Source organism: Dendrobates tinctorius, unplaced genomic scaffold, assembly GCF_039654945.1.
Source record: "Dendrobates tinctorius isolate UK_male_01 unplaced genomic scaffold, ASM3965494v1 ptg000138l, whole genome shotgun sequence".
In the NCBI taxonomy this organism is placed as follows: Eukaryota; Metazoa; Chordata; class Amphibia; order Anura; family Dendrobatidae; genus Dendrobates; species Dendrobates tinctorius.
Window position 1 is genome coordinate 8,789,264 of NW_027361806.1, and position 23,407 is coordinate 8,812,670.

At 43.0% G+C, this 23,407-nt stretch overlaps 1 protein-coding gene across 1 annotated transcript in view; it reads right to left on the reverse strand.

Moving 5' to 3' along the window:
• The window catches only part of TIE1 (tyrosine kinase with immunoglobulin like and EGF like domains 1), a 32,463-nt gene extending 14,585 nt beyond the window's left edge, over positions 1-17,878 (reverse strand). The window contains exons 1-12 of the mRNA XM_073544530.1: positions 17,400-17,878; positions 12,341-12,640; positions 10,498-10,608; positions 7,259-7,414; positions 7,034-7,165; positions 6,367-6,507; positions 4,970-5,098; positions 4,255-4,400; positions 4,030-4,174; positions 3,429-3,587; positions 1,177-1,314; positions 434-721 (exon numbers count right to left, since the gene is read on the reverse strand). Coding sequence (XP_073400631.1) covers positions 434-721; positions 1,177-1,314; positions 3,429-3,587; positions 4,030-4,174; positions 4,255-4,400; positions 4,970-5,098; positions 6,367-6,507; positions 7,034-7,165; positions 7,259-7,414; positions 10,498-10,608; positions 12,341-12,640; positions 17,400-17,460 — 1,906 coding nt within the window. The 5' untranslated portion in view covers positions 17,461-17,878. The remainder of the gene's footprint in view (positions 1-433; positions 722-1,176; positions 1,315-3,428; positions 3,588-4,029; positions 4,175-4,254; positions 4,401-4,969; positions 5,099-6,366; positions 6,508-7,033; positions 7,166-7,258; positions 7,415-10,497; positions 10,609-12,340; positions 12,641-17,399) is intronic.
• Positions 17,879-23,407: the final 5,529 nt, after the last annotated feature.

The window sequence follows — 23,407 nt, forward strand, 5'->3', positions numbered from 1 at the left end:
GGGATTTGTGCTCAGCTCAGAGAAGACTGTCTAGAATGATACAATGTCACAGAAACTCTTCTATGAAAGGAGATTACAGAGTTGCAGATCTTTTCACTAAATATATATATGCAGTGGGGAAAATATGTATTTGATTCACTGACGATTTTGCAAGTTTTCCCACCTACAAAGAATGGAGAGGTCTGTAATTTTTATTGTAGATACACTTCAACTGTGAGAGACAGAATCTAACAATAAAATCCAGAATATCACACTGTATGATTGCACACAGTGTGTCAAATACTTATTTTCCCCACTGTAATATATATACAGTATATATATATATATATATACTGTATATATATATATATATATATATATATATATATATATTATTCCTGTGAGAGGATTTGTACTTAGTCACTTGTCACTTAGAGGAGGGGGCCGCTCTCACCTTTGCTGTTCAGTATGATAATGTAGGGGTCGGATGGGGGCCCCAGGCTGGTGCAGTGATATATGAGGACTCTGAAGGTGAACTCTGTCTTGGAGCTGAGGCCATAAATCTGAGCAGATAGGACGTCTATGGAGGTTATGTTCTCCTGGCGGAAAAGATGGTTGGCGGGATGATAGATCCTAAGCAGGTAACCGCTCCCCACAGTGCTATAAGAGGGGAGCTGCCAGTTTATGTATAACGTGTTATCTTCTATGGAGTAGCCCTTAATTTCTGGCTTCACTGCGGGTTCTGTAGAAAAGAAACAACAACAAAAATGAACCAACCTGGCAAATATTCCCACTGAAAAACTTGTTACCGTTTTGTGTATACAGCTCTAATGCAATTCTATATATTGACATGGTTACAGACTGCAGGCAAACCCAGTGTAGACTGATACTCTTGGGGTCACTTCTTCAGTTCTCTATAGGAAAGAAGAAGAGGAGGCAGAAGGCGGCGAATAGCACGACTGCAGGATAGGACTGCGCCATGGGTCTGTATCTCCATCAATCCGCCTGGTGGTCATAGCTGGTACTGCATGTGTTACCTGCCTAACTGGGACAATGTTCTGCATCTGCGAGAAATTACTGTGGACGTTTATATTTCCCTGACATGTAAATGCCAGAAATCTAGTACTAATACAAAGAAACAAAATTCTTCAATGGTTCAATATGAAATATAGACAAGCAATACACTTGCATATTTACCTATACAGTCTGTATGTAGCACGGCCACTGGTCCCAGGGGCCCTTCCCCTCCAGCTCCGGGTCGGCTCAACTGAAACTGCACCAGGTAAGCAGTGACCGGCTTCAGGTTGGGAAGTGTTATGTTGTCTTTTGGATCCACTAGAAATGCAGAAGATTAATCTGTGATTGATGCAATTTACAAATAAGTCTCTGCTGATTGTACTTAGATACGTGCTCCAAGCAGGCAGATTCCAGCAGTTTTCTATATGTATGACCTACCGTACATAAGAAGCTTAGTCACTGTGTACATACACTACATTACTGATCCTGAGTTATATCCTGTATTATACCGCAGAGCTGCACTCACTATTCTGCTGGAGCAGTCACTGTGTACATACATTACATTACTGATCCTGAGTTACATCCTGTATTATACCGCAGAGCTGCACTCACTATTCTGCTGGTGCGGTCACTGCGTACATACATTACATTACTGATCCTGAGTTACATCCTGTATTATACTCCAGAGCTGCACTCACTATTCTGCTGGTGCAGTCACTGTGTACATACATTACTGATCCTGAGTTATATCCTGTATTATACCGCAGAGCTGCACTCACTATTCTGCTGGTGCAGTCACTGCGTACATACATTACATTACTGATCCTGAGTTACATCCTGTATTATACCCCAGAGCTGCACTCACTATTCTGCTGGTGCAGTCACTGCGTACATACATTACATTACTGATCCTGAGTTACATCCTGTATTATACTCCTGAGCTGCACTCACTATTCTGCTGGTGCAGTCACTGTGTGCATACATTACATTACTGATCCTGAGTTACATCCTGTATTATACCGCAGAGCTGCACTCACTATTCTGCTGGTGCAGTCACTGTGTACATACATTACATTACTGATCCTGAGTTACATCCTGTATTATACTCCAGAGCTGCACTCACTATTCTGCTGGTGCAGTTACTGTGTACATACATTACATTACTGATCCTGAGTTACATCCTGTATCATACTCCAGAGCTGCACTCACTATTCTGCTGGTGCAGTCACTGTGTACATACATTACTGATCCTGAGTTACATCCTGTATTATACCGCAGAGCTGCACTCACTATTCTGCTGGTGTAGTCACTGTGTACATACATTACATTACTGATCCTGAGTTACATCCTGTATAATACTCCAGAGCTGCACTCACTATTCTGCTGGTGCAGTCACTGTGTACATACATTACATTACTGATCCTGAGTTACATCCTGTATCATACTCCAGAGCTGCACTCACTATTCTGCTGGTGCAGTCACTGTGTACATACATTACATTACTGATCCTGAGTCACATCCTGTATTATACTCCAGAGCTGCACTCACTGTTCTACTGGTTATTATTGGAAACAGTCACCAAGCTTGTGGACAAAAATAAACTCCTAAAATCCAGGGACGTAGTCTGAGTCTCTTGTACAGATCACTAGAACCTGTAGAGTTGTGAGAGCGGCTCTGGAGTATAATGCAGACTGGCTGAGTGAGAAACAAATAAAACCTCAGAATAATCCATGTCTATCAGATTAATACTTATTGTACATTTTTGTCAGTTTTGAAAATTACAAAAAAAACACATAATGGTAAAATCTGTTCCTATGTGATACCAGTAATGGTGCGAGACCCCTTTCAAGTGTAACCGTCGTTTACAGTTTTTATTTTTCCTAACTCAATAATGCATATGAACATAAGCAACTTTGCAATTTATCTACGCAGAGAAATTCACTTCTTTCTCCGCCAGGACTAATCTGTCACTTTCAGTTCATCGGTTAGATTTGTATTCATTGAAGAGAAAAGAAATGACCCCAGTACTGAGATAGGAGATGACAGTTGGTGCTCTTAACCTTCTATGAAGTGTGAGGCGCTAGAGGCCGACACAGACATTTTGCTGCTGGTTCCATAGAACTTTATGAGCACCAACTGTCATCATGTATCTCAGTAACCGGAAATACTGTAATCACTGAAGATTATATGCGTGAATTCAGAATTTTGAGACGGAATGATCAGTCCAGGAGGAGAAAGTAATGGATTTCTCTGATCAGATTTATGACAAACATTTCTTATTTTCATGTGTATTACTGATTTATGAAGAAAAAAATGGAAGTAAAAGTGACGGGTATTAAATTAAGTTTTTGTACCTTTTTTCCTTTGAGTATTTTTTTCTGCCATACTCAATACTTGACCTATGACTTTAGGTTACAGTAAGGGTTTCCTACCTACAATGTTGGACCAGTAGTTTGTACTTTTCTTGGGTCGATACAGCAACTTAATAGATGAAATTGGCCCATCTCCAGTGAAATTATGAAGTGGAGCGAGGATCAGATGTCTGCTCCCCCGATCGAGCAAACGTGGAGGCTCCAGAGGTGTTGGAGGAACTGCAGAGAGAGAACGTAATGACAATTACAGCATCAGTGCGGGAGGCAAAGTCCTAAAATGAGGTCTGAAAATTTCCCCTAAGCACAATGTGGAATATTATCCAGCTGTAAGACATGCAATACCAGCTATGGCCACTGGGTGTCCAGTGAGACAAGCTGTTGCGTTTTATGACATGTTGCAATTAGCAGATTATACTGTCCAATCACTGGACCCTTTATCTCTATGTAATTGCAGAAAGTAACTATCAAGTCTATTCTACTTTGTATCTTCGATTGCTCCGCTTGCTGTCACATTGTAACAACCTGAGTACACGGATTGTGTGTTCTTATTCCCTGACAGCAAGCAGAGATCTTGAAAATATTGAAGACAAAAATAGTTAACACAAAGTAGGAATTGTATCAGATAAGAAGTATTTTTACAAGTTGTATTCAAGATCATTACCTCTGACAACAACTTGGAATTTGCGGCTGTCCTGCCCCCCGCTGGTGGAGACACGACATTCCCAGAACCCGTGGTCGGACAGTGTCAGGGCAGGTACATTGAACTTACACGTGCTGCGCTCCGAGTCCAGCACAGCCTGACTGGCCTGACGGGGAGAAGACAGGAGAAAGGTCATCACCAGATAAATCCTGTGATAACTGTGGGACTACAAGTCCCAGGACTTACGCTGAGGACAGACCCGTCCGGGCGGCGCAGCACTATACTCTCCCGCACCGGCTGAGGCTTCCCAGAGGCGGCACAGCTCAGGATCGCTGGGGAATTCAGATTGAACTCAACCTGGATTGGAAGATCAATGATCTGCGGAAGGTGATCTGCGAGGAGGAAGGACAGCGGTCAGATACAGTGATTCTTACCGCTCCTCCGATGATGTCATTCTCCGAACGTTCACTGTCCTGCCTGAAACACTCTGTGCTGCTAGGACTCCTTTCCATTCTATAATTCTCAATATATAACCACTGACACGATCTCTATTCTTAAATAGTCTTTGCTTATCCTGTTCCTTTGACCATATTGTAGTCTCCCACAGGATCGCGCCTACTCCTGAAATACTCTGTGCTGAAGGGACCCTGCTGTCTCCACTATGTAGCTCTCTGTTTGCAACCTCAACAAGATCTCTCCGAAAATATTCAGTGGACGGAGCAAGGTCTCCAAGCTTCGCAATGCACCTCTGAGTGACTCCTGAAATACTTTGTGCTGCTGGGGCCTTGCGCTATCCACTTTATAGCTGGGGTACTCCTTTCACTATTTAACACTCCGTTTGTACCCCCCCTTGGAACACACGCTTAGGGTTCTCTCCTGAAATACTTTGTGCTGCTGGGGGCCCTGCTGCTTCGGCCATGGCCATCATTCTTCTGGAGGCTGTTATATCGAGCGATCTTACCTGACTTCTCGCAGTGCTGCCCATGCCAGCCATTGGGGCACACGCAGCCACTGAACCGGTTACAGGACCCCCCGTTCTGGCACTCGCACTTCAGGGCGCAGTTTGCTCCGTACATTCCTGGAGGACACTCTATAAAATGCAGAAACACAGTACAGGAAACAAGTGTGAGATGCCAGGGCGATGCCAACACATCCTCATAAACTCAAAACCCGCTAACCAGTCACTGGAATACAGCAAACCAGCATCCACAGAATCGCCTGGGCTGGTAATGGCTGATATGGAGGACGCCTTTATTAGCTTTCTCCCTGGAATATTTGCTTTTGCCATGGGAAAAGCAAAAAGTACGTGGGACTGTGACCACCTTCCATTTTGCTTATGGCCTAGGTGGGTTGTCAGAGGATTGCCTGTTATGAGCTCATTTTCTGCTCCTCCAGTTGAGAGTTCTCCTTACGTTCTCCCTCTGGTGATGACAGGAGGTAGTGAGGTTGGTTTAAGTGGTAGTGATCTGCCACCTGATGAGAAGGATAACGATTGTATCTCTGGAGTATCAGACTGGATATAAGACAGCCGACGCCCTATCCTGCTGCTGGTGATTCAGTCTGCTTCTCAGGTCTTGGACTTCAGCTCTCTTCCAGTCTTCTTAAGTTAAGTTTGTTTTTTTGCTAATGTTCACACTTGCGCTTGTTGGTCAATTCAGTTTCTTGTGTGGTCAGCTTGCCCCTGCTGGGGCTATGCTGAACTTCCACTCCTACTTATCTGTATTTGCCAATTTGCCTTTTTGTCCCTTATTAGATTGGCCTCTTTTTGCTCTGTCTCAGAATATTTCAGAGTGCTGATATAGTGGGAGAAGTCTGGTGACTTCAGGGTTAATTTTACTATCAGACGTGTTGGACATTATTTTTGGTAGGGTTTTTTGGCAGATTGCAGACAGTGGCTTTCCATTCCTGTCCTTTCTAGTTAGTCGGGCCCCATCGTTTGCTCAGCCTATTTTCCTGCCTGTGTATGTGTTTTCATCTTGCTTCACCGTCAATACATGTGTGGGGGCTGTCTTTTCCTTTGGGGTCTGCTCTTGGGCAGTTAGTTTTCCCTTTTCTTGCTTTAGGTTTATGTAGTCCTCCGGCGGTGACGAGGCGTCTAGGAACAACGTAGGAACGCTCCACTGCTACTGTTAGTTGTGTGGTTAAGATCAGGGATCTGCAATCTGCATAGTGACCAACCTCTCTGGTTTTCTGGGACTTAGCTTTTTGTTGTTCCTCCTCGGTGACCCATTCATAACAATTGCCCATCGCTGTGCCTCCATTGCCATCATGGAAGCCACATACCTAGAGGATCCTCCAGTGAGCAAGTGTGACGTGAAGCCTGCAGGCTACAATGTGCTTGTTCTCATGAGCCAGTACCTGTTTGGCAATGTGTCCCGGTCCAGCCACTTCCACAGGAACATCCATAGGGGTCGGGAAGACAGAAGGTGAGACCCTTACAGCCGTTTTCTCTCTTACACATCTCCTGACAGTTTCTGCCATAGTTTCCTTCTCTGCAAGCTGCAGAACACAAGAGAATAATGGTGGAATGATTACATGACATGTCCAACCATGGACCTGACGTGAGCAGACTACAGTCACACATACACATTACATAAGAGTCTCCCAAGATAAAGCATCTAGGAGTTATTGCTCTACACAATAATCGTTTATGGCAGCCACATTGCTCCATCACAACTCCCAATGAATCCCACCAGCATTGGCCACATCACATCTACGTTGGTGGTATTGGCCACTAAGGTCTACGCTGGGAAAACCAGGAGAGACTTGTTAAATTTCAACATTCCCAATACTTTTGTTCCTTGGTGCCATTGGAAAAGTCCAGCAGAAGCAATATGGATGGCGACAGTCATGGAGAAAAGTACCCAGAGCCACAGAGAAACCTCAAGACCCAATCATAAGACGAGACGTTACAGAGGAACATTCAATAAATGGTCATGAGGCAGAAAAATTGAGCAAGAATAGAGTCCGATATGATTTATTTTTTAACTCAACCCCTATAGATTCCCAAAAAGTGTTGTCTTACCCTTTTCACAGAGCGTTCCCATGAACCCCGGGGCGCATATGCATTCTCCACTGCTATCATGGCACACTCCACCATTCAGGCAGTCCAGGCAATCCTTCTGACATGATGGACCCCACTTATCTGCCGGACACCCTGCAGTAGACAACCCAGGGGGCAATTACAGGGGAAATCCACCCCAGAATTCTGGGACTTATGATGTATATATAAGCTTAGATCACATCTGACCTCTTACAATGAGTCTGAAGAAGGCATTGACTAGGGGGGTGGCCCCCATGAAGCCGGCACTGTAAACTCCAGCTTGACTGTGCTGCACCGCATGGAAGTTGAGCTGGACTATCCCACTACTTACATCGTTCTTGTATGTTGTCTTCAAGAAGGTGCCTGGAATGTAAGACTTAATGTGTGAGACATAAATAGGCATGGGAACAATAACTCCCAAAATGTCCCAAAATCCCCATAAGTAACTCAAGTCAACAAGTGGAACATCGAGTATGGATTCCTCAGATTGAGCTTGATGCTGACCAATCAGATCTCTTCAGAATGTCCCATTCCCTCCTCTGGTCTACCCCGGCTTCTCAGTGACATGGGTGATGATACCTTTGACACAGGATTGGGCAGAAACAACTGAGTGCTTCTACGTACATAGAACATGTCTGCCCCCTTCCGAAATAATTAGATACTGACTCAAACACATATGCTTTGCTGGAATATCTCTGGAAAAAGGCTATATATTCAGAATCTCCCCTGTAGATAACAGACCTGGTAGTCTGGGGCCTGGAAGACATTCATTTTAATGCCCCTGGTGGGTTTGAGGGTGCAGAGGGTTCATGATAATGACCCTGATTGAATCTCATAGAGCAGGGTGTTAATAACATCCCTGGTGGGCTAGGGTTAGCTGAAAATGTGAATTATAAGCTCCCTGGTGATCTAGCAGTAAAGAGGTTGATAATAGCATCCCTTATGGGCTATGGCAGGGAATATATTAATTATGTCATCCTTGGTGAGCTATGGTAATGAAGGTGTTAATTATAACATCCTCGGTGGGCTAGGGTAGTGAAGAGGTTAATGGATATCTCCCTGATGGGGTAGTGTAGTGAAAGTGTTAATGATAATAGCTATTGCAGCTTGCAATGTTGATGTGGATAAAGCTAATATCACTGGTGGTCTGGGTTACTCATGTTTACCCATCACCACCATTGTCATCTACTGCTTACAGATAGAGGATGGAGGTCTTCTGCAGGGAGGTCTGCGCTCTATGAATGTGAAGGGTTCAGCTGATGAACATTTGGATGTGATTGTAAGAGATTAATGACCAGCATGGACTCAAGGGAAGTTTTCAGGTCAATCGTTGTTCTTGTGGTCCGAACTGATGTACAGAACTAGCTGTTATGTTCTCTTGGTTGATGGCTAATTGAACAGTGAGCCGTCATTGATGGGTGGCTTGACTTTCCTCTGATACAACAGAACCAGAAGTACACTAGGTAGAGATATACACTTGTACACACTGGATGCAAAAATATACTCGTACACACTGGAAACAGATGTACAAGTGTTGGGAAAAAAAATTTGCCCCCTTCCTGATTTCCTATTCTATTGCATGTTTGTCACACTTAAATCTTTCAGATCTCCAAACAAATGTAAATAATAGACAAAGATAACACAACTAACCACAAAATGCAGTTTTTAAAGGAAGGTCTTTATTATTAAAGGAAAAAGAAATCCAAACCTACAGGGTTTCTGTGTGAAAGAGTGTTACCACTCCCCACAAACATAAAATAACTGTGGTTCATCACATCTTTGAGAAGATGAGTTCAAATTCCCTAGCCACACCAAGGCCTGATTACTGCCAAACCTGTTCTCAATCAAGAAATCACTTAAATAGGACCTTCCTGACAAAGTGAAGTAGACCAAAATATCCTGAAAAGCTAGTTATCCTGCTGTGATCCAAAAAATTTCTGGAACAAATTAGAAACAAAGTAATTGACATCTATTGATCTGGAAAAGGTTTTAAAGCCATTGGGACTCCAGTGAAGAACCATGGAGAGAGCCAACCTTCCCAGGAGTGGTCAGCCATCTAAAATTACCCCAAGAGCATAGCAACGACTCATACAAGAGGTCACAAAAGACCCTACAACAACATCCAAAGAACTGCATGTCTCACTTGCCTCAGTTAAGGTCAGTGTTCATGATTTTACCATAAGAAAGAGACTGGGCCAAAATGGCCTGCATGGCAGAGCTCCAAGACCAAAACCACTGCTGAGCAATAAGAACATAAAGGCTCATCTCAGTTTTGCCAGAAAACATCTTGATGATCCATAATATGTTCGGGAGAATACTCTGTGAACTGACGAGACAAAAGTTGAACTTTTTGGAAGGTGTTTGTCCCATTACATCTGGAGTAGAAGTAACACAGCATTTCAGAAAAGGAACATCATACCAACAGTAAAATACAGTGGTGATGATCTAGGGCTGTTGTTCTACTTCAGGACCTGGAAGACTTGCTGTGGTAAATGGAAACATGAATTCTGCTGTCTACCAAAAAATCCTGAAGGAGAATGTCCGGCATCTGTTCATGACATCAAGCTGAAGCGCACTTGGGTTATGCAGCAGGACAATGATCCAAAACACACCAACAAGTCCACCTCTGAATGGCCTACGAAAAACAAAATTAAGACTTTGGAGTGGCCTAGTCAAAGTCCTGACCTTAATCCAAGTGAGATGCTGTGACATGACCTTAAAAAGGCAGTTCACGCTCGGAAACCCTCCAAAGTGTCTGCATTACAGCAATTCTGCAAAGATGAGTGGCCAAAATTCCCCAGAGCATTGTGAAAGACTCATTGCCAGTTATCACAAATGCTTGATTGCAGTTGTTGCTAAGGGCGGCCCAACCAATTACTATGGTTAGGGAGCAATCACTTTTTTACACAGGGCCCTGTAGGTTTGTATTTCTTTTCCCCTTAATAATAAACACATTTATTTAAAAACTGCATTTCGTGAATACTTGTGTTATCTTTGTCTAATATTTACATTTGTTTGGTGATCTGTAACATTTAAGTGTAACAAACATGCAAAAGAATAGGAATTCAGGAAGGGGGCAAACACTTTTCACACCACTGTATACTCCTACACACTGGATACAGATATACTGTATACTCATGCACACTGGTTACAATGATGGTATATATACAGTAGATACAGGTATATACTCGCATACAATGGATACAATGAATCCAGAGAAGTTTTGTGAAGCTCCTGGGATCCACTGTTACATCTGTATGATGTCTACTCCTCACCATTCATATTATTAGAGACTTATGGGGGAGACAACCCCTATAGCAGTAGGACCTATGAACCTCTGCTGCTTCTGCACCTCTTTAGCATCTCTTGGTTCTAGGACATGTTAACCCTAAGGCAGATAATTCTCAGGTTTTGCCCCTTAGATATAACACAGCAGATGCCACTACCATTGTACTTCCACAAGATGTCTGGGTGCCATGGCTTCACGACTTTGGCTTGTAGTTGTGCATCTTGGTTTAGGCTGACGGTCACAGTCACTTTAACTGGAATCAGATCGGCTGAAGAGAAAACAGAAGTTATTACTTGGGACTGCTGACTAGGAGTCAAGAAGCGAGGCTACAAGAATAATCAGTGCTCGGCATCAACCGGGGGGGGCACAAAGATCACGCAAGATACTTTGTAGCCCTGGAGATAACCTGCGACATAAACATCCGACCACCGCTTATCTCTTGTTTAGGAGACATGCTTGTCAAGACAGTAAGGACCCTGTTAGACAGGAAGGCTTGTTTCTGAATTTAAATAATACAATTTTGCCTACCTGTAGTCGCCACTAGAGGGAGCTCACTGCATACAACATTTCCAATTAACTCACTATTATGGCGCACACTGAGAGGCTCCACCTAGAGGTGACTGCAGGGAGAAATCTTTTTTTTACCATTGCTCTCTATGTATATACAGGGGATTTAGATTTCTGTTAAAAAAAAAATTAGGATTCCGACCAAATTAAAATTTTATTAAGCAAAGAATCCGCACAGAATGCTGGTAACTAACAAAACAACATGATAAAAGGTGGAGATTCCCTTTAAACACTTTTTTTATTTTTAAAGCCAAATAATCTAAAAGCTCCAGACGTCTCATTCTCCGGGCACTTCCTTGTTTTCTCTTTTTAGTCTCAGGGTTCTTATCTCACGTTCTTTTTGCTTCCTGCTCTTAAAAATTATCGGAGAATTTCTCCCGTAAAGCAAAAGTTGCTTCCTTGCAAATTAATCGCCATCAATTAAACGTTTCATTTATTTTTTTTTTCTTCCTGGGAACCCAGGAGTTTAGTTATGTACCACACTTATCAGAGAAGCGATAAGATCGCCGCTGTACAGAACAGAAGGAAGGAAACACAATCAGTGACAGAAGGATTCCAGCTCCGGAGGAATAGAAGCAGCATGATTACCCTTCTTCACGAAAGAAGTAATAACAAAATACAGCGCGAGACATAACAAGACACTGCGCTTCTGCTTACTCTAGTATAAGATAAAAGAAAGTTGGCGCGCTTTAATAATTTTGACACATTTTATTGTCCTAGGGTCAGAAAACAAAATCCGCAACTGCCAAACGGTAAATTGAGCCATTTGCACCAAAAATTGAGCCATTTTCTGATTTCTACAATTTGTCTTAAACTTAGAGACAACAACCACTGCCCAGAGGCTAGAACTACGACGTGACAAGCGGTGGACACCGCGTCTAGCCAGACGTATATAACCCCTGATCACCAATGCCTGACATGGGCTCATCACTCAGGCATACAGACCAAGATTAACAGTGTTACCACTACAGGGAGATGGACAGCATAACTTCTATACTACACTCCTAGGAAACTACACAACGTTTTCCTCTCTACCCTTCCACCATATCTTTAGCAGTCGGACTGATGAAGGCCTTTAACAGGCAGAAACGTTTCACAGACTGCATAAATAAACTTCATCTGTAAAAGGACATAAAAAAACATAACGTATTTGAATATACTGATGGTGGTTGCCAACGCCCTTCCCCCACTCATGCTCATTATATTACTCCACAGGGGGCGCCAATGAGCACAAGCAAGTTGCTCCTATAATAAAGTGAACATGAAAGCTGTGCTCTATCCTAAGGCATGATGAGAGTGATAGTCCACATAAATAAAATGAGCATGAATACGTGCGTCCAAGAAATGACTCCGGCACTATTCCCGCCATGGCTATTCATCACTCATGACTGGAGATGCCCTTTAGTTACTTTCTTTGCCGTTCCTGCACTTACCGTATGGACTGTTATACGGGTACAGTATTTTGGTCTGCTCAGACGGCCCCCGAGCAGTGCAGTAGAAGACGCCCACTAGTGCATTCCTAGAGAATCCGCTGGCTTGCAGCCCCTTGTCCAGTGATTTAATCTTGAATGGTTCCCCAGCAGGAATGAGCACAATCTTGTTATCTCGTTCAATGCGCAGATCCGAGCTCTTCATATCTCGCTCCCCAGTGACACATGACAACGAGAAATCCCCTTTTCGGTGCTCAGAGGTAAATGACGTAAATGACACCAATGTGACATCTAATACAGCACCTGCAATGTCCAAGGCACAAAGTTACACAAAGCCGACGTCAGCTCTGAATCCAAATATAAAAAAGCTGTCATTACATTACTGATCCTTTACTGACCCAAGTTACATCCTGTATTATACTCCAGAGCTGCACTAACTATTCTGATGGTGCAGTCACTGTGTACATACATTACATTACTGATCCTGAGTTACATCCTGTATTATACTCCAGAGCTGCACTCACTATTCTGATGGTGCAGTCACTGTGTACATACATTACTGATCCTGAGTTACATCCTGTATTATACTCCAGAGCTGCGCTCACTATTCTGCTGGTGCAGTCACTGTGTACATACATTACATTACTGATTCTGAGTTACATCCTGTATTATACATCCTGTGTACATACATTACATTACTGATCCTGAGTTACATCCTGTATTATACTCCAGAGCTGCACTCACTATTCTGCTGGTGCAGTCGCTGTGTACATACATTACATTACTCATCCTGTACTGATCCTAAGTTACATCCTGTATTATACTCCAGAGCTGCACTCACTATTCTGCTGGTGCAGTCACTGTGTACATACTTTACATTACTCATCCTGTACTGATCCTAAGTTACATCCTGTATTATACTCCAGAGCTGCACTCACTATTCTGCTAGTGCAGTCAATGTGTACATACATTGCATTACCGATCCTGAGTTACATCCTGTATTATATTCCAGAGCTGCACTCACTATTCTGCTGGTACAGTCACTGTGTACATACATTACTGATCCTGAGTTACATCCTGTATTATACTCCAGAGCTGCACTCACTATTCTGCTGGTACAGTCACTGTGTACATACATTACATTACTGATCCTGAGTTACATCCTGTATTATACTCCAGAGCTGCACTCACTATTCTGCTGGTGCAGTCACTGTGTACATACATTAGATTACTGATCCTGAGTTACATCCTGTATTATACTCCAGAGCTGCACTCACTATTCTGCTGTTGCAGTCACTGTGTACATACATTACATTACTGATCCTGAGTTACATCCTGTATTATACTCCAGAGCTGCACTCACTATTCTGCTGGTACAGTCACTGTGTACATACATTACATTACTGATCCTGTACTGATCCTAAGTTACATTCTGTATTATACTCCAGAGCTGCACTCACTATTCTGCTGGTGCACTCACTGTGTACACACATTGCATTACTGACCCAAGTTACATCCTGTATTATACTCCAGAGCTGCACTCACTATTCTGATGGTGCAGTCACTGTGTACATACGTTACATTACTGATCCTGAGTTACATCCTGTATTATACTCCAGAGCTGCACTCACTATTCTGATGGTGCAGTCACTGTGTACATACATTACTGATCCTGAGTTACATCCTGTGTTATACTCCAGAGCTGCGCTCACTATTCTGCTGGTGCAGTCACTGTGTACATACATTACATTACTGATTCTGAGTTACATCCTGTATTATACATCCTGTGTACATACATTACATTACTGATCCTGAGTTACATCCTGTATTATACTCCAGAGCTGCACTCACTATTCTGCTGGTGCAGTCGCTGTGTACATACATTACATTACTCATCCTGTACTGATCCTGTTACATCCTGTATTATACTCCAGAGCTGCACTCACTATTCTGCTGGTGCAGTCACTGTGTACATACATTACATTACTCATCCTGTACTGATCCTAAGTTACATCCTGTATTATACTCCAGAGCTGCACTCACTATTCTGCTAGTGCAGTCAATGTGTACATACATTGCATTACTGATCCTGAGTTACATCCTGTATTATATTCCAGAGCTGCACTCACTATTCTGCTGGTACAGTCACTGTGTACATACATTACTGATCCTGAGTTACATCCTGTATTATACTCCAGAGCTGCACTCACTATTCTGCTGGTACAGTCACTGTGTACATACATTACATTACTGATCCTGAGTTACATCCTGTATTATACTCCAGAGCTGCACTCACTATACTGCTGGTGCAGTCACTGTGTACATACATTAGATTACTGATCCTGAGTTACATCCTGTATTATACTCCAGAGCTGCACTCACTATTCTGCTGTTGCAGTCACTGTGTACATACATTACATTACTGATCCTGAGTTACATCCTGTATTATACTCCAGAGCTGCACTCACTATTCTGCTGGTACAGTCACTGTGTACATACATTACATTACTGATCCTGTACTGATCCTAAGTTACATTCTGTATTATACTCCAGAGCTGCACTCACTATTCTGCTGGTGCACTCACTGTGTACACACATTGCATTACTGATCCTGAGTTACATCCTGTATTATACTCCAGAGCTGCACTCACTATTCTGCTGGTGCAGTCACTGTGTCCATACATTACATTACTCATCCTGTACTGATCCTAAGTTACATCCTGTATTATACTCCAGAGCTGCACTCACTATTCTGCTGGTGCAGTCACTGTGTACATACATTACATTACTGATCCTGAGTTACATCCTGTATTATACTCCAGAGCTGCACTCACTATTCTGCTGGTACAGTCACTGTGTACATACATTACATTACTCATCCTGTACTGATCCTAAGTTACATCCTGTATTATACTCCAGAGCTGCACTCACTATTCTGCTGGTGCAGTCACTGTGTACATACATTACATTACTCATCCTGTACTGATCCTAAGTTACATCCTGTATTATACTCCAGAGCTGCACTCACTATTCTGCTAGTGCAGTCAATGTGTACATACATTGCATTACTGATCCTGAGTTACATCCTGTATTATACTCCAGAGCTGCACTCACTATTCTGCTGGTACAGTCACTGTGTACATACATTACTGATCCTGAGTTACATCCTGTGTTATACTCCAGAGCTGCACTCACTATTCTGCTGGTGCAGTCACTGTGTACATACATTACATTACTGATCCTGAGTTACATCCTGCATTATACTCCAGAGCTGCACTCACTATTCTGCTGGTGCAGTCACTGTGTACATACATTACATTACTGATCCTGTACTGATCCTAAGTTACATCCTGTATTATACTCCAGAGCTGCACTCACTATTCTGCTGGTGCAGTCACTGTGTACATACATTGCATTACTGATCCTGAGTTACATCCTGTATTATACTCCAGAGCTGCACTCACTATTCTGCTGGTACAGTCACTGTGTACATACATTACATTACTGATCCTGAGTTACATCCTGTGTTATGCTCCAGAGCTGCACTCACTATTCTGCTGGTGCAGTCACTGTGTACATACATTACATTACTGATCCTGAGTTACATCCTGCATTATACTCCTGAGCTGCACTCACTATTCTGCTGGTACAGTCACTGTGTACATACATTACATTACTGATCCTGAGTTACATCCTGTATTGTACTCCAGAGCTGCACTCACTATTCTGCTGGTGCAGTCACTGTGTACGTACATTACATTACTGGTCCTGAGTTACATCCTGAATTATACTCCTGAGCTGCACTCACTATTCTGCTGGTGCAGTCACTGTGTACGTACATTACATTACTGGTCCTGAGTTACATCCTGAATTATACTCCAGAGCTGCACTCACTATTCTGCATGTGTAAATAAAGAGCAATCAACATATTGTAAAAGGTTCTGCCACTTTCTGTTCTTTCTGTGTCCAATCCCTCCATTTTCAAGATTTCTGCTTGCAATTAGTGCTAGAAATTGTCCGAATCCGATCTGGATGATGAAAACGTCCTATCCTGTTCTGACAGCTTTGGTAGTATCAATGTATCGGTGTAGTCTGGAATTCAAGACAGGAGATAGATTATGCTCCTATTTAGCTCACTAAGGATTTTCTACACTGATACATTGTAACAAGTCTTCAGCTGTCTGAGCAGACTAAGAGAGGTCATAACACCTATTAAACCTCACTTTTCTGTTCACTCATTACAAGCAGATTACATGTTGTTGTTCACAGGTAAGTTTTTTTATGTATTTTTTTCTGCCTGAAAAACGCAGAACACAGTCAGTGTGATTTTTTTTTTTTTTTTTTAATGAATTTTTGGTTCGTTTTTCAGGGGTTTTTTTAACACGTTGTGTAAAAAAAAAAGTAGCAAAAACGCTGAAGGGCTTTACCTGCTTGCAGTTTATAAAAAAACAAAAACAAAATAGTTACAACTTACCCCAGGTTAAAAAAAACAACTCAGGGAAATAACTGCACCATGTGAATGAGATTTTAGAATTCTCGTTCACTTTGCGGCTGCTGTACAGCGCTTTGTTTTTCTGCTACGTGTGAACCAGTCCTTTGAAAATAATTAATAGTTATATTCACTGAAAGCGAGCCGAGATGTCGTAAAGTTTATTAGAAATTTGCTCTCTTTATTTATTCGCTATCATCCATTGCAAGATCTCTGCTTGTCGCCAGTGAGTGGAAAGTTTAATTTCCATGGACTTGTATATAGAGAATATATAAAGGCTGGAGATCATTTCTGATTTCATCGATTGTAACAATGTATAAGTTGAGGTCGGAGCTTGAGTTCGGGAGACAGATGGAATTGAGGTGTTTATCTAGATTTATACATTGTAACAAACAGTCAGCAGTGAGAGCAGGACTAAACTAGGGTCTGTTGAGATTCCCTGGCAGCAAACAGGGGTCGTGAATTTCCTGAGAAATTGGAATATAGTTCTCAACATTGTCCTTTTGCCGATGAGGTCAGCGATTAATCCGTGTCCCCCAATTATTCTGCACATGATTAACTCTTTAAAGTTACCTGTTTCCTTGGAAAGTAAAGATACGACCACAAGAATGAGGGAATGGAGCAGCCTCAGCATTGTCCTAAATCCGATCCAGAGGTGAGAATGTCCCGGTGCCGTCCACGTGTCCAGAAATCACTGCCACATCCACATCGTATCAGAAAACCCGAAAATAGATCCACAAAAAAATATTCCAAAAATATCAACCCAGAAATTCCATCCAAACTAAAAAAACAGTAACGATCAGATCCCGGAGGGACGACATCAATAATCAATCGCTCGTTACAATGTATCCAGCCTGGGGTCACCCTTCTCACATGATTGCCCCCGCCATCATAGATGGTCAGCTCTTAGCACCAATCCCAAAAATTTCAAAGAAGCCGTGGTCGCCAGCTGAGCCCTCTGCTTTACTCCCTGTGACTTTCTCACGTTCGCTCACCTCTGACTTCCACAAATTTCTGGGATTTGGACGTGGAAAGAGGAAAAGGCGTAACAGAGGAGCGAGGCACAGGAAACGCTGGCGCTCAACACTCAGCGAAGGCCTCGGAGTGTAGGAAATCACAATGTAGTGAGTCTGGGAAGGGAAGATGACAAAGGCTGCAGCCCCCACACACCACCACAACAACAACAGAGAATACCATATTGTCAGAACCCCCCCATCCCCACACCAGAGTGACAGCTCATCAGATATTAATGAAACATACAGTACAGACCAAAAGTTTGGACACACCTTGTCATTCAAAGAGTTTTCTTTATTTTCATGACTATGAAAATTGTAGATTCACTCTGAAGGCATCAAAACTATGAATTAACACAAGTGGAATTATATAATTAACAAAAAAGTGTGAAACAACTGAAAATATGTCTTATAGTCTAGGTTCTTCAAAGTAGCCACCTTAGGCTTTGATTACTGTGTTGCACACTCTTGGCATTCTCTTGATGAGCTTCAAGAGGTAGTCACCGGAAATGGTTTTCACTTCACAGGTGTGCCCTGTCAGGTTTAATAAGAGGGATTTCTTGACGTATAAATGAGGTTGGGACCATCAGTTGTGTTGTGCAGAAGTCTGGGGGATACACAGCTGATAGTCCTACTGAATATACTGTTAGAATTTGTATTATGGCAAGAAAAAAGCAGCTGAGTAAAGAAAAACGAGTGGCCATCATTACTTTAAGAAATGAAGGTTAGTCAGTCTGAAAAATTGGAAAAACTTTGAAAGTGTCCCCAAGTGCAGTGGCAAAAACCATCAAGCGCTACAAAGAAACTGGCTCACATGAGGACCGCCCCAGGAAAGGAAGACCAAGAGTCACCTCTGCTGCGGAGGATAAGTTCATCCGAGTCACCAGCCTCAGAAATCACAGGTTAACAGCAGCTCAGATTAGAGACCAGGTCAATGCCACACAGAGTTCTAGCAGCAGACACATCTCTACAACTGTTAAGAGGAGAATGGTAAAATAGCTGCTAGGAAACCACTGCTAAGGACAGGCAACAAGCAGAAGAGACTTGTTTGGGCTAAAGAACACAAGGAATGGACATTAGACCAGTGGAAATCTGTGCTTTGGTCTGATGAGTCCAAATTTGAGATCTTTGGTTCCAACCACCTTGTCTTCGTGCGATGCAGAAAAGGTGAACGGATGGACTCTACATGCCTGGTTCCCACTGTGAAGCATGGAGGAGGAGGAGGTGAGATGGTGTGGGGGTGCTTTGCTGGTGACACTGTTGGGGATTTATTCAAAATTGAAAGCATACTGAACCAGCATGGCTACCACAGCATCTTGCAGCGGCATGCTATTCCATCCGGTTTGCGTTTAGTTGGACCATCATTTATTTTTCAACAGGACAATGACCCCAAACACACCTCCAGGCTGTGTAAGGGCTATTTCAGCAAGAAGGAGAGTGATGGGGTGCTACGCCAGATGACCTGGTCTCCACAGACACCAGACCTGAACCCAATCGAGATGGTTTGGGGTGAGCTGGACCGCAGAGTGAAGGCAAAAGGGCCAACAAGTGCTAAGCATCTCTGGGAACTCCTTCAAGACTGTTGGAAGACCATTTCTGGTGACTACCTCTTGAAGCTCATCAAGAGAATGCCAAGAGTGTGCAAAGCAGTAATCAAAGCAAAAGGTGGCTACTTTGAAGAACCTAGAATATAAGACATATTTTCAGTTGTTTCACACTTTTTTGTTAATTATATAATTCCACATGTGTTACTTCATAGTTTTGATGCCTTCAGAGTGAATCTACAATTTTCATAGTCATGAAAATAAAGAAAACTCTTTGAATGAGAAGGTGTGTCCAAACTTTTGGTCTGTACTATATGTATAAATGACAATAACTGGTGCAGATCATTGTGCTCTTCTACTATCACACAGCCAGAAAATCAACTTGTGTTGAATCTAAAGTCTTATGATCACTGGAGCGAAGATACCCGACATTATATAAACAGGTGCCAAGTCATATAATTATTTATATAAATCCTTGTTAAATGAAGAAATTCTGTACATACATTACTGATCCTGAGTTACATCCTGCATTATACTCCAGAGCTGCACTCACTATTCTGCTGGTGCAGTCACTGTGTACATACATTACATTACTGATCCTGAGTTACCTCCTGTATTATACCCCAGAGCTGCGCTCACTATTCTGCTGGTGGAGTCACTGTGTACATACATTACATTACTGATCCTGAGTTACCTCCTGTATTATACCCCAGAGCTGCACTCACTATTCTGCTGGTGCAGTCACTGTGTACATACATTACATTACTGATCCTGAGTTACCTCCTGTATTATACCCCAGAGCTGCACTCACTATTCTGCTGGTGCAGTCACTGTGTACATACATTACATTACTGATCCTGAGTTACACCCTGTATTATACTCCAGAGCTGCACTCACTATTCTGCTGGTACAGTCACTGTGTACATACATTACATTACTGATCCTGAGTTACATCCTGTATTATACCCCAGAGCTGCACTCACTATTCTGCTGGTGCAGTCACTGTGTACATCTCTCTCATCTCTCTCCCACTGATCAGCTGTTATCGCCTCTAGTAGTGGTGGGATGTGAGCGTTGTATGGAGACACTGCAGCTCTGTACATTGTGTGATAATGGCCACTCACAGCAGTGATGATCGTCTCCCATTAAAAATAATAAGCCAAGCAGACGCTGAAGCGCAGCATGGAGCCGTGTAAGTGACAACACTCCGTCCTCTGCTGTCTGGTCTCAGGGCTGGCAGATAGTCTGATGTCTTCGGCGCACTGCTGCTGGTGCCAATCACTTGACCTGGTCCTGACACTGCGGACATTCATATGGCTGGATGACCTGGCAGAGAATTGAAGTAGGAAGTAACCCGACTCCTCAGTGATATTTTATTATGCACTTGTTATTTCTTGCAATAATATTTTTCTTTTTCTGCCACAGAGTGTAAATGCCGGCCGTGCCAGTGATTCACCAGCCAGGTGGCAATGCTATATACAGTACGCGGAAACAGGAGCCTGGCCCGCACCTCCAAAAATCATACATTGATCAAATGACGCTAGGCAAAAATACATATGACTGAACATTAGGTTCTTCGTTTACCATTCTGATCCGACTGGATGAAGCCCACTGCCACGTCACGGCGAACCTCTCATGCAGGAGAACTTTTGATTCTGGGATTCCATTTCTTTTTTTTTTGATGGTTCTTGTCTCCTAGAAGGAGCGGAAAATGTGTCAGGGAAATGGAGAACAATGGAGCGAGGTCTGAGCACAGAGATCGTGGAGGAGATTGTTCTCTCCACTCTCATATAAATCACTAGTGGACACAATGGACTGCTCTCTATACAGTGGGGTTTGTTTCTTTCTTGACTCTGCGTATTCTGGATTTCCCAAGATATAATGAGCCAAAAACCCAAATGGTTTCTGGTCCTAGATCTCTACTCATGGGGTCCACAGGGGTCCTTATTGGAAAATACCATGGCTCATTCATTCCTTTACATTTAAGCCACGTTCAGTATTTTAGCTCAGTATTTGTAAGGCAAAACCAGGAGTGGGTGATGAATCCAGAAGTGGTGATGTGTTTCTATTAGACTTTTCCTCTGATTGTTCCTCTCCTGGTTTTGGCTACAAATACTGATGGGAAATACTGACTACATATTGACCGTGACCTAAGGCTAGTTTCACACTAGCGTTTACGGCCACAGCATCGGGCTGCGCATGGCCACCGCTAAGCCCCGCCCCCTGCCGCGCCTCTTCCGGTAGCTCCACCTATCTTTATCACTGAGGACGTAGGCCATGCGCAGTATGCGTTTGGCGGCGCATGCATCCTTTTGACGCTGCGCCGACCAGCGCCAAACGCAACCTGTTGCAATTTGGTTGCGCTCGGCGCACCGTCAAAAGGACGCAGGCGCCGCCAAATGCATAATGCGCACGGCCTGCGTCCTCAGTGATAAAGATAGGGGACGCATGACGCATGCAGCGTCATGCGCCCAGAGGCGGAGCTACTGGAGGAGGCGTGGCAGGGGCGGGGCTTAGCGGCAGTGCGCAGCCCGACGCTGCGGCCGTAAACGCTAATGTGAAACTAGCCTTAGAGAGAACGCAGAGTCACAGATACATCGTCAGTGATCGCACATAACTGTAAAGTAACTGATGTAAAAGAGGATAAAGTTCAAGACTTGGAGACAGAAATGTGGTAGATGAGGTGAATATAGGGTCATGCACGTGGACGAGGAATATTATGCACCCATAGAAATCAGATACAGAAGATTCTGGCCGATAGTAGCCAGCTGGAGCTACCAGTGTCAGGCAGCTGCTGCTAAGGCAGAAGATCATGGGGTCAACTTTGTTTTTTTTTAAGGGCTTTTTTTACTTTTTTTGTCCTTATATTCTTTCTTTAGTTTTGTTCTTGACCACCTTAACCATTCCAACTCTACGCATACCTCAAGGTCTCAGACCATAAGTGACTACAGTGTCAGCAATTCTCATGAAAATGTAAAAAGTATCTTACACCAAATATAAAAAGTATCTGCAATTAGTTTGTACGAGGTTTATTTAGTAGTTTGGGAATGAGCTGCAGTATCCAATATGGCTCATGGAGAAGGGTGGCGCTGCTTCTGGAAGGAAAAGCAGACCCTACTGACTAGAGGTCGTTGATTCGTTCTCTTGTGTCAAGATTTCTAAAACTTCTTTTCAACCATTTTTTTTTTTAGTTGTGATGGTTTAGGTAAAAACTTTGGCGACTCACATGGCCTCCATTACCTCCCATATTCTAGAATGTAACATTGCAATGTTGTGATTCTATTTTTACTTTAATATTTCAGTTTTGTTTTCTTACTTGAACCTTTGGGATTTTTCGGGAGCTCACATGGGTCACTTCAAGCTCCAGAGCCCAGATACTAGAACAATAGGGAGGAAGTCTGGGTAATGTCTCCCGGCCATGGTTGTCTTAAGTCCGGGGGTGCGCTATAAGACTGGGGGGGGGATTTGTGGTCTCTGGACTCGGTGAAGTCTCTTGTCTTAGAAGTTGTTTTCTTTCCTGCAATTCATAAGCAGCTGGCGCAGAACCAAGTCCTCTCTGCCCAGGACACATCTTCTGCCGCTCTGCAGTTCATGCTTGAAGATGTCCGAAAGTCAGAGATAGGAAATTAAGTAAATAGCTAAAAAAAAAAAAAGGGAAGATACATTTGCATTCTAATGTGATTTGCTAAATATAATTGTCCTGGGAAGGGAACGGAAAATATGAATGTGACTGATTGATCGTCCACAAGTGTAAATAATCTGAGCCCCAAAATCTGCACCAAGGTCACAAGTTCCGTGATGTGTAACTTCTCGCATCGCTAGTCTCTACGGCATAAAGGGGGGGCCCCACTAGGAACTTGTGCACCCCCATAACTATTTTTCTGTGCAAAGTCCTTTATCTAAAAGCCATAAAATAAACCTCACACCATCCACCAATCCAAAATCTTGTTTTTCCCACCAAAATTACCCCTCTACAATTGTACGACCAAGCCTATCACAGACTTAGCCTTGATCTACCGTGGAG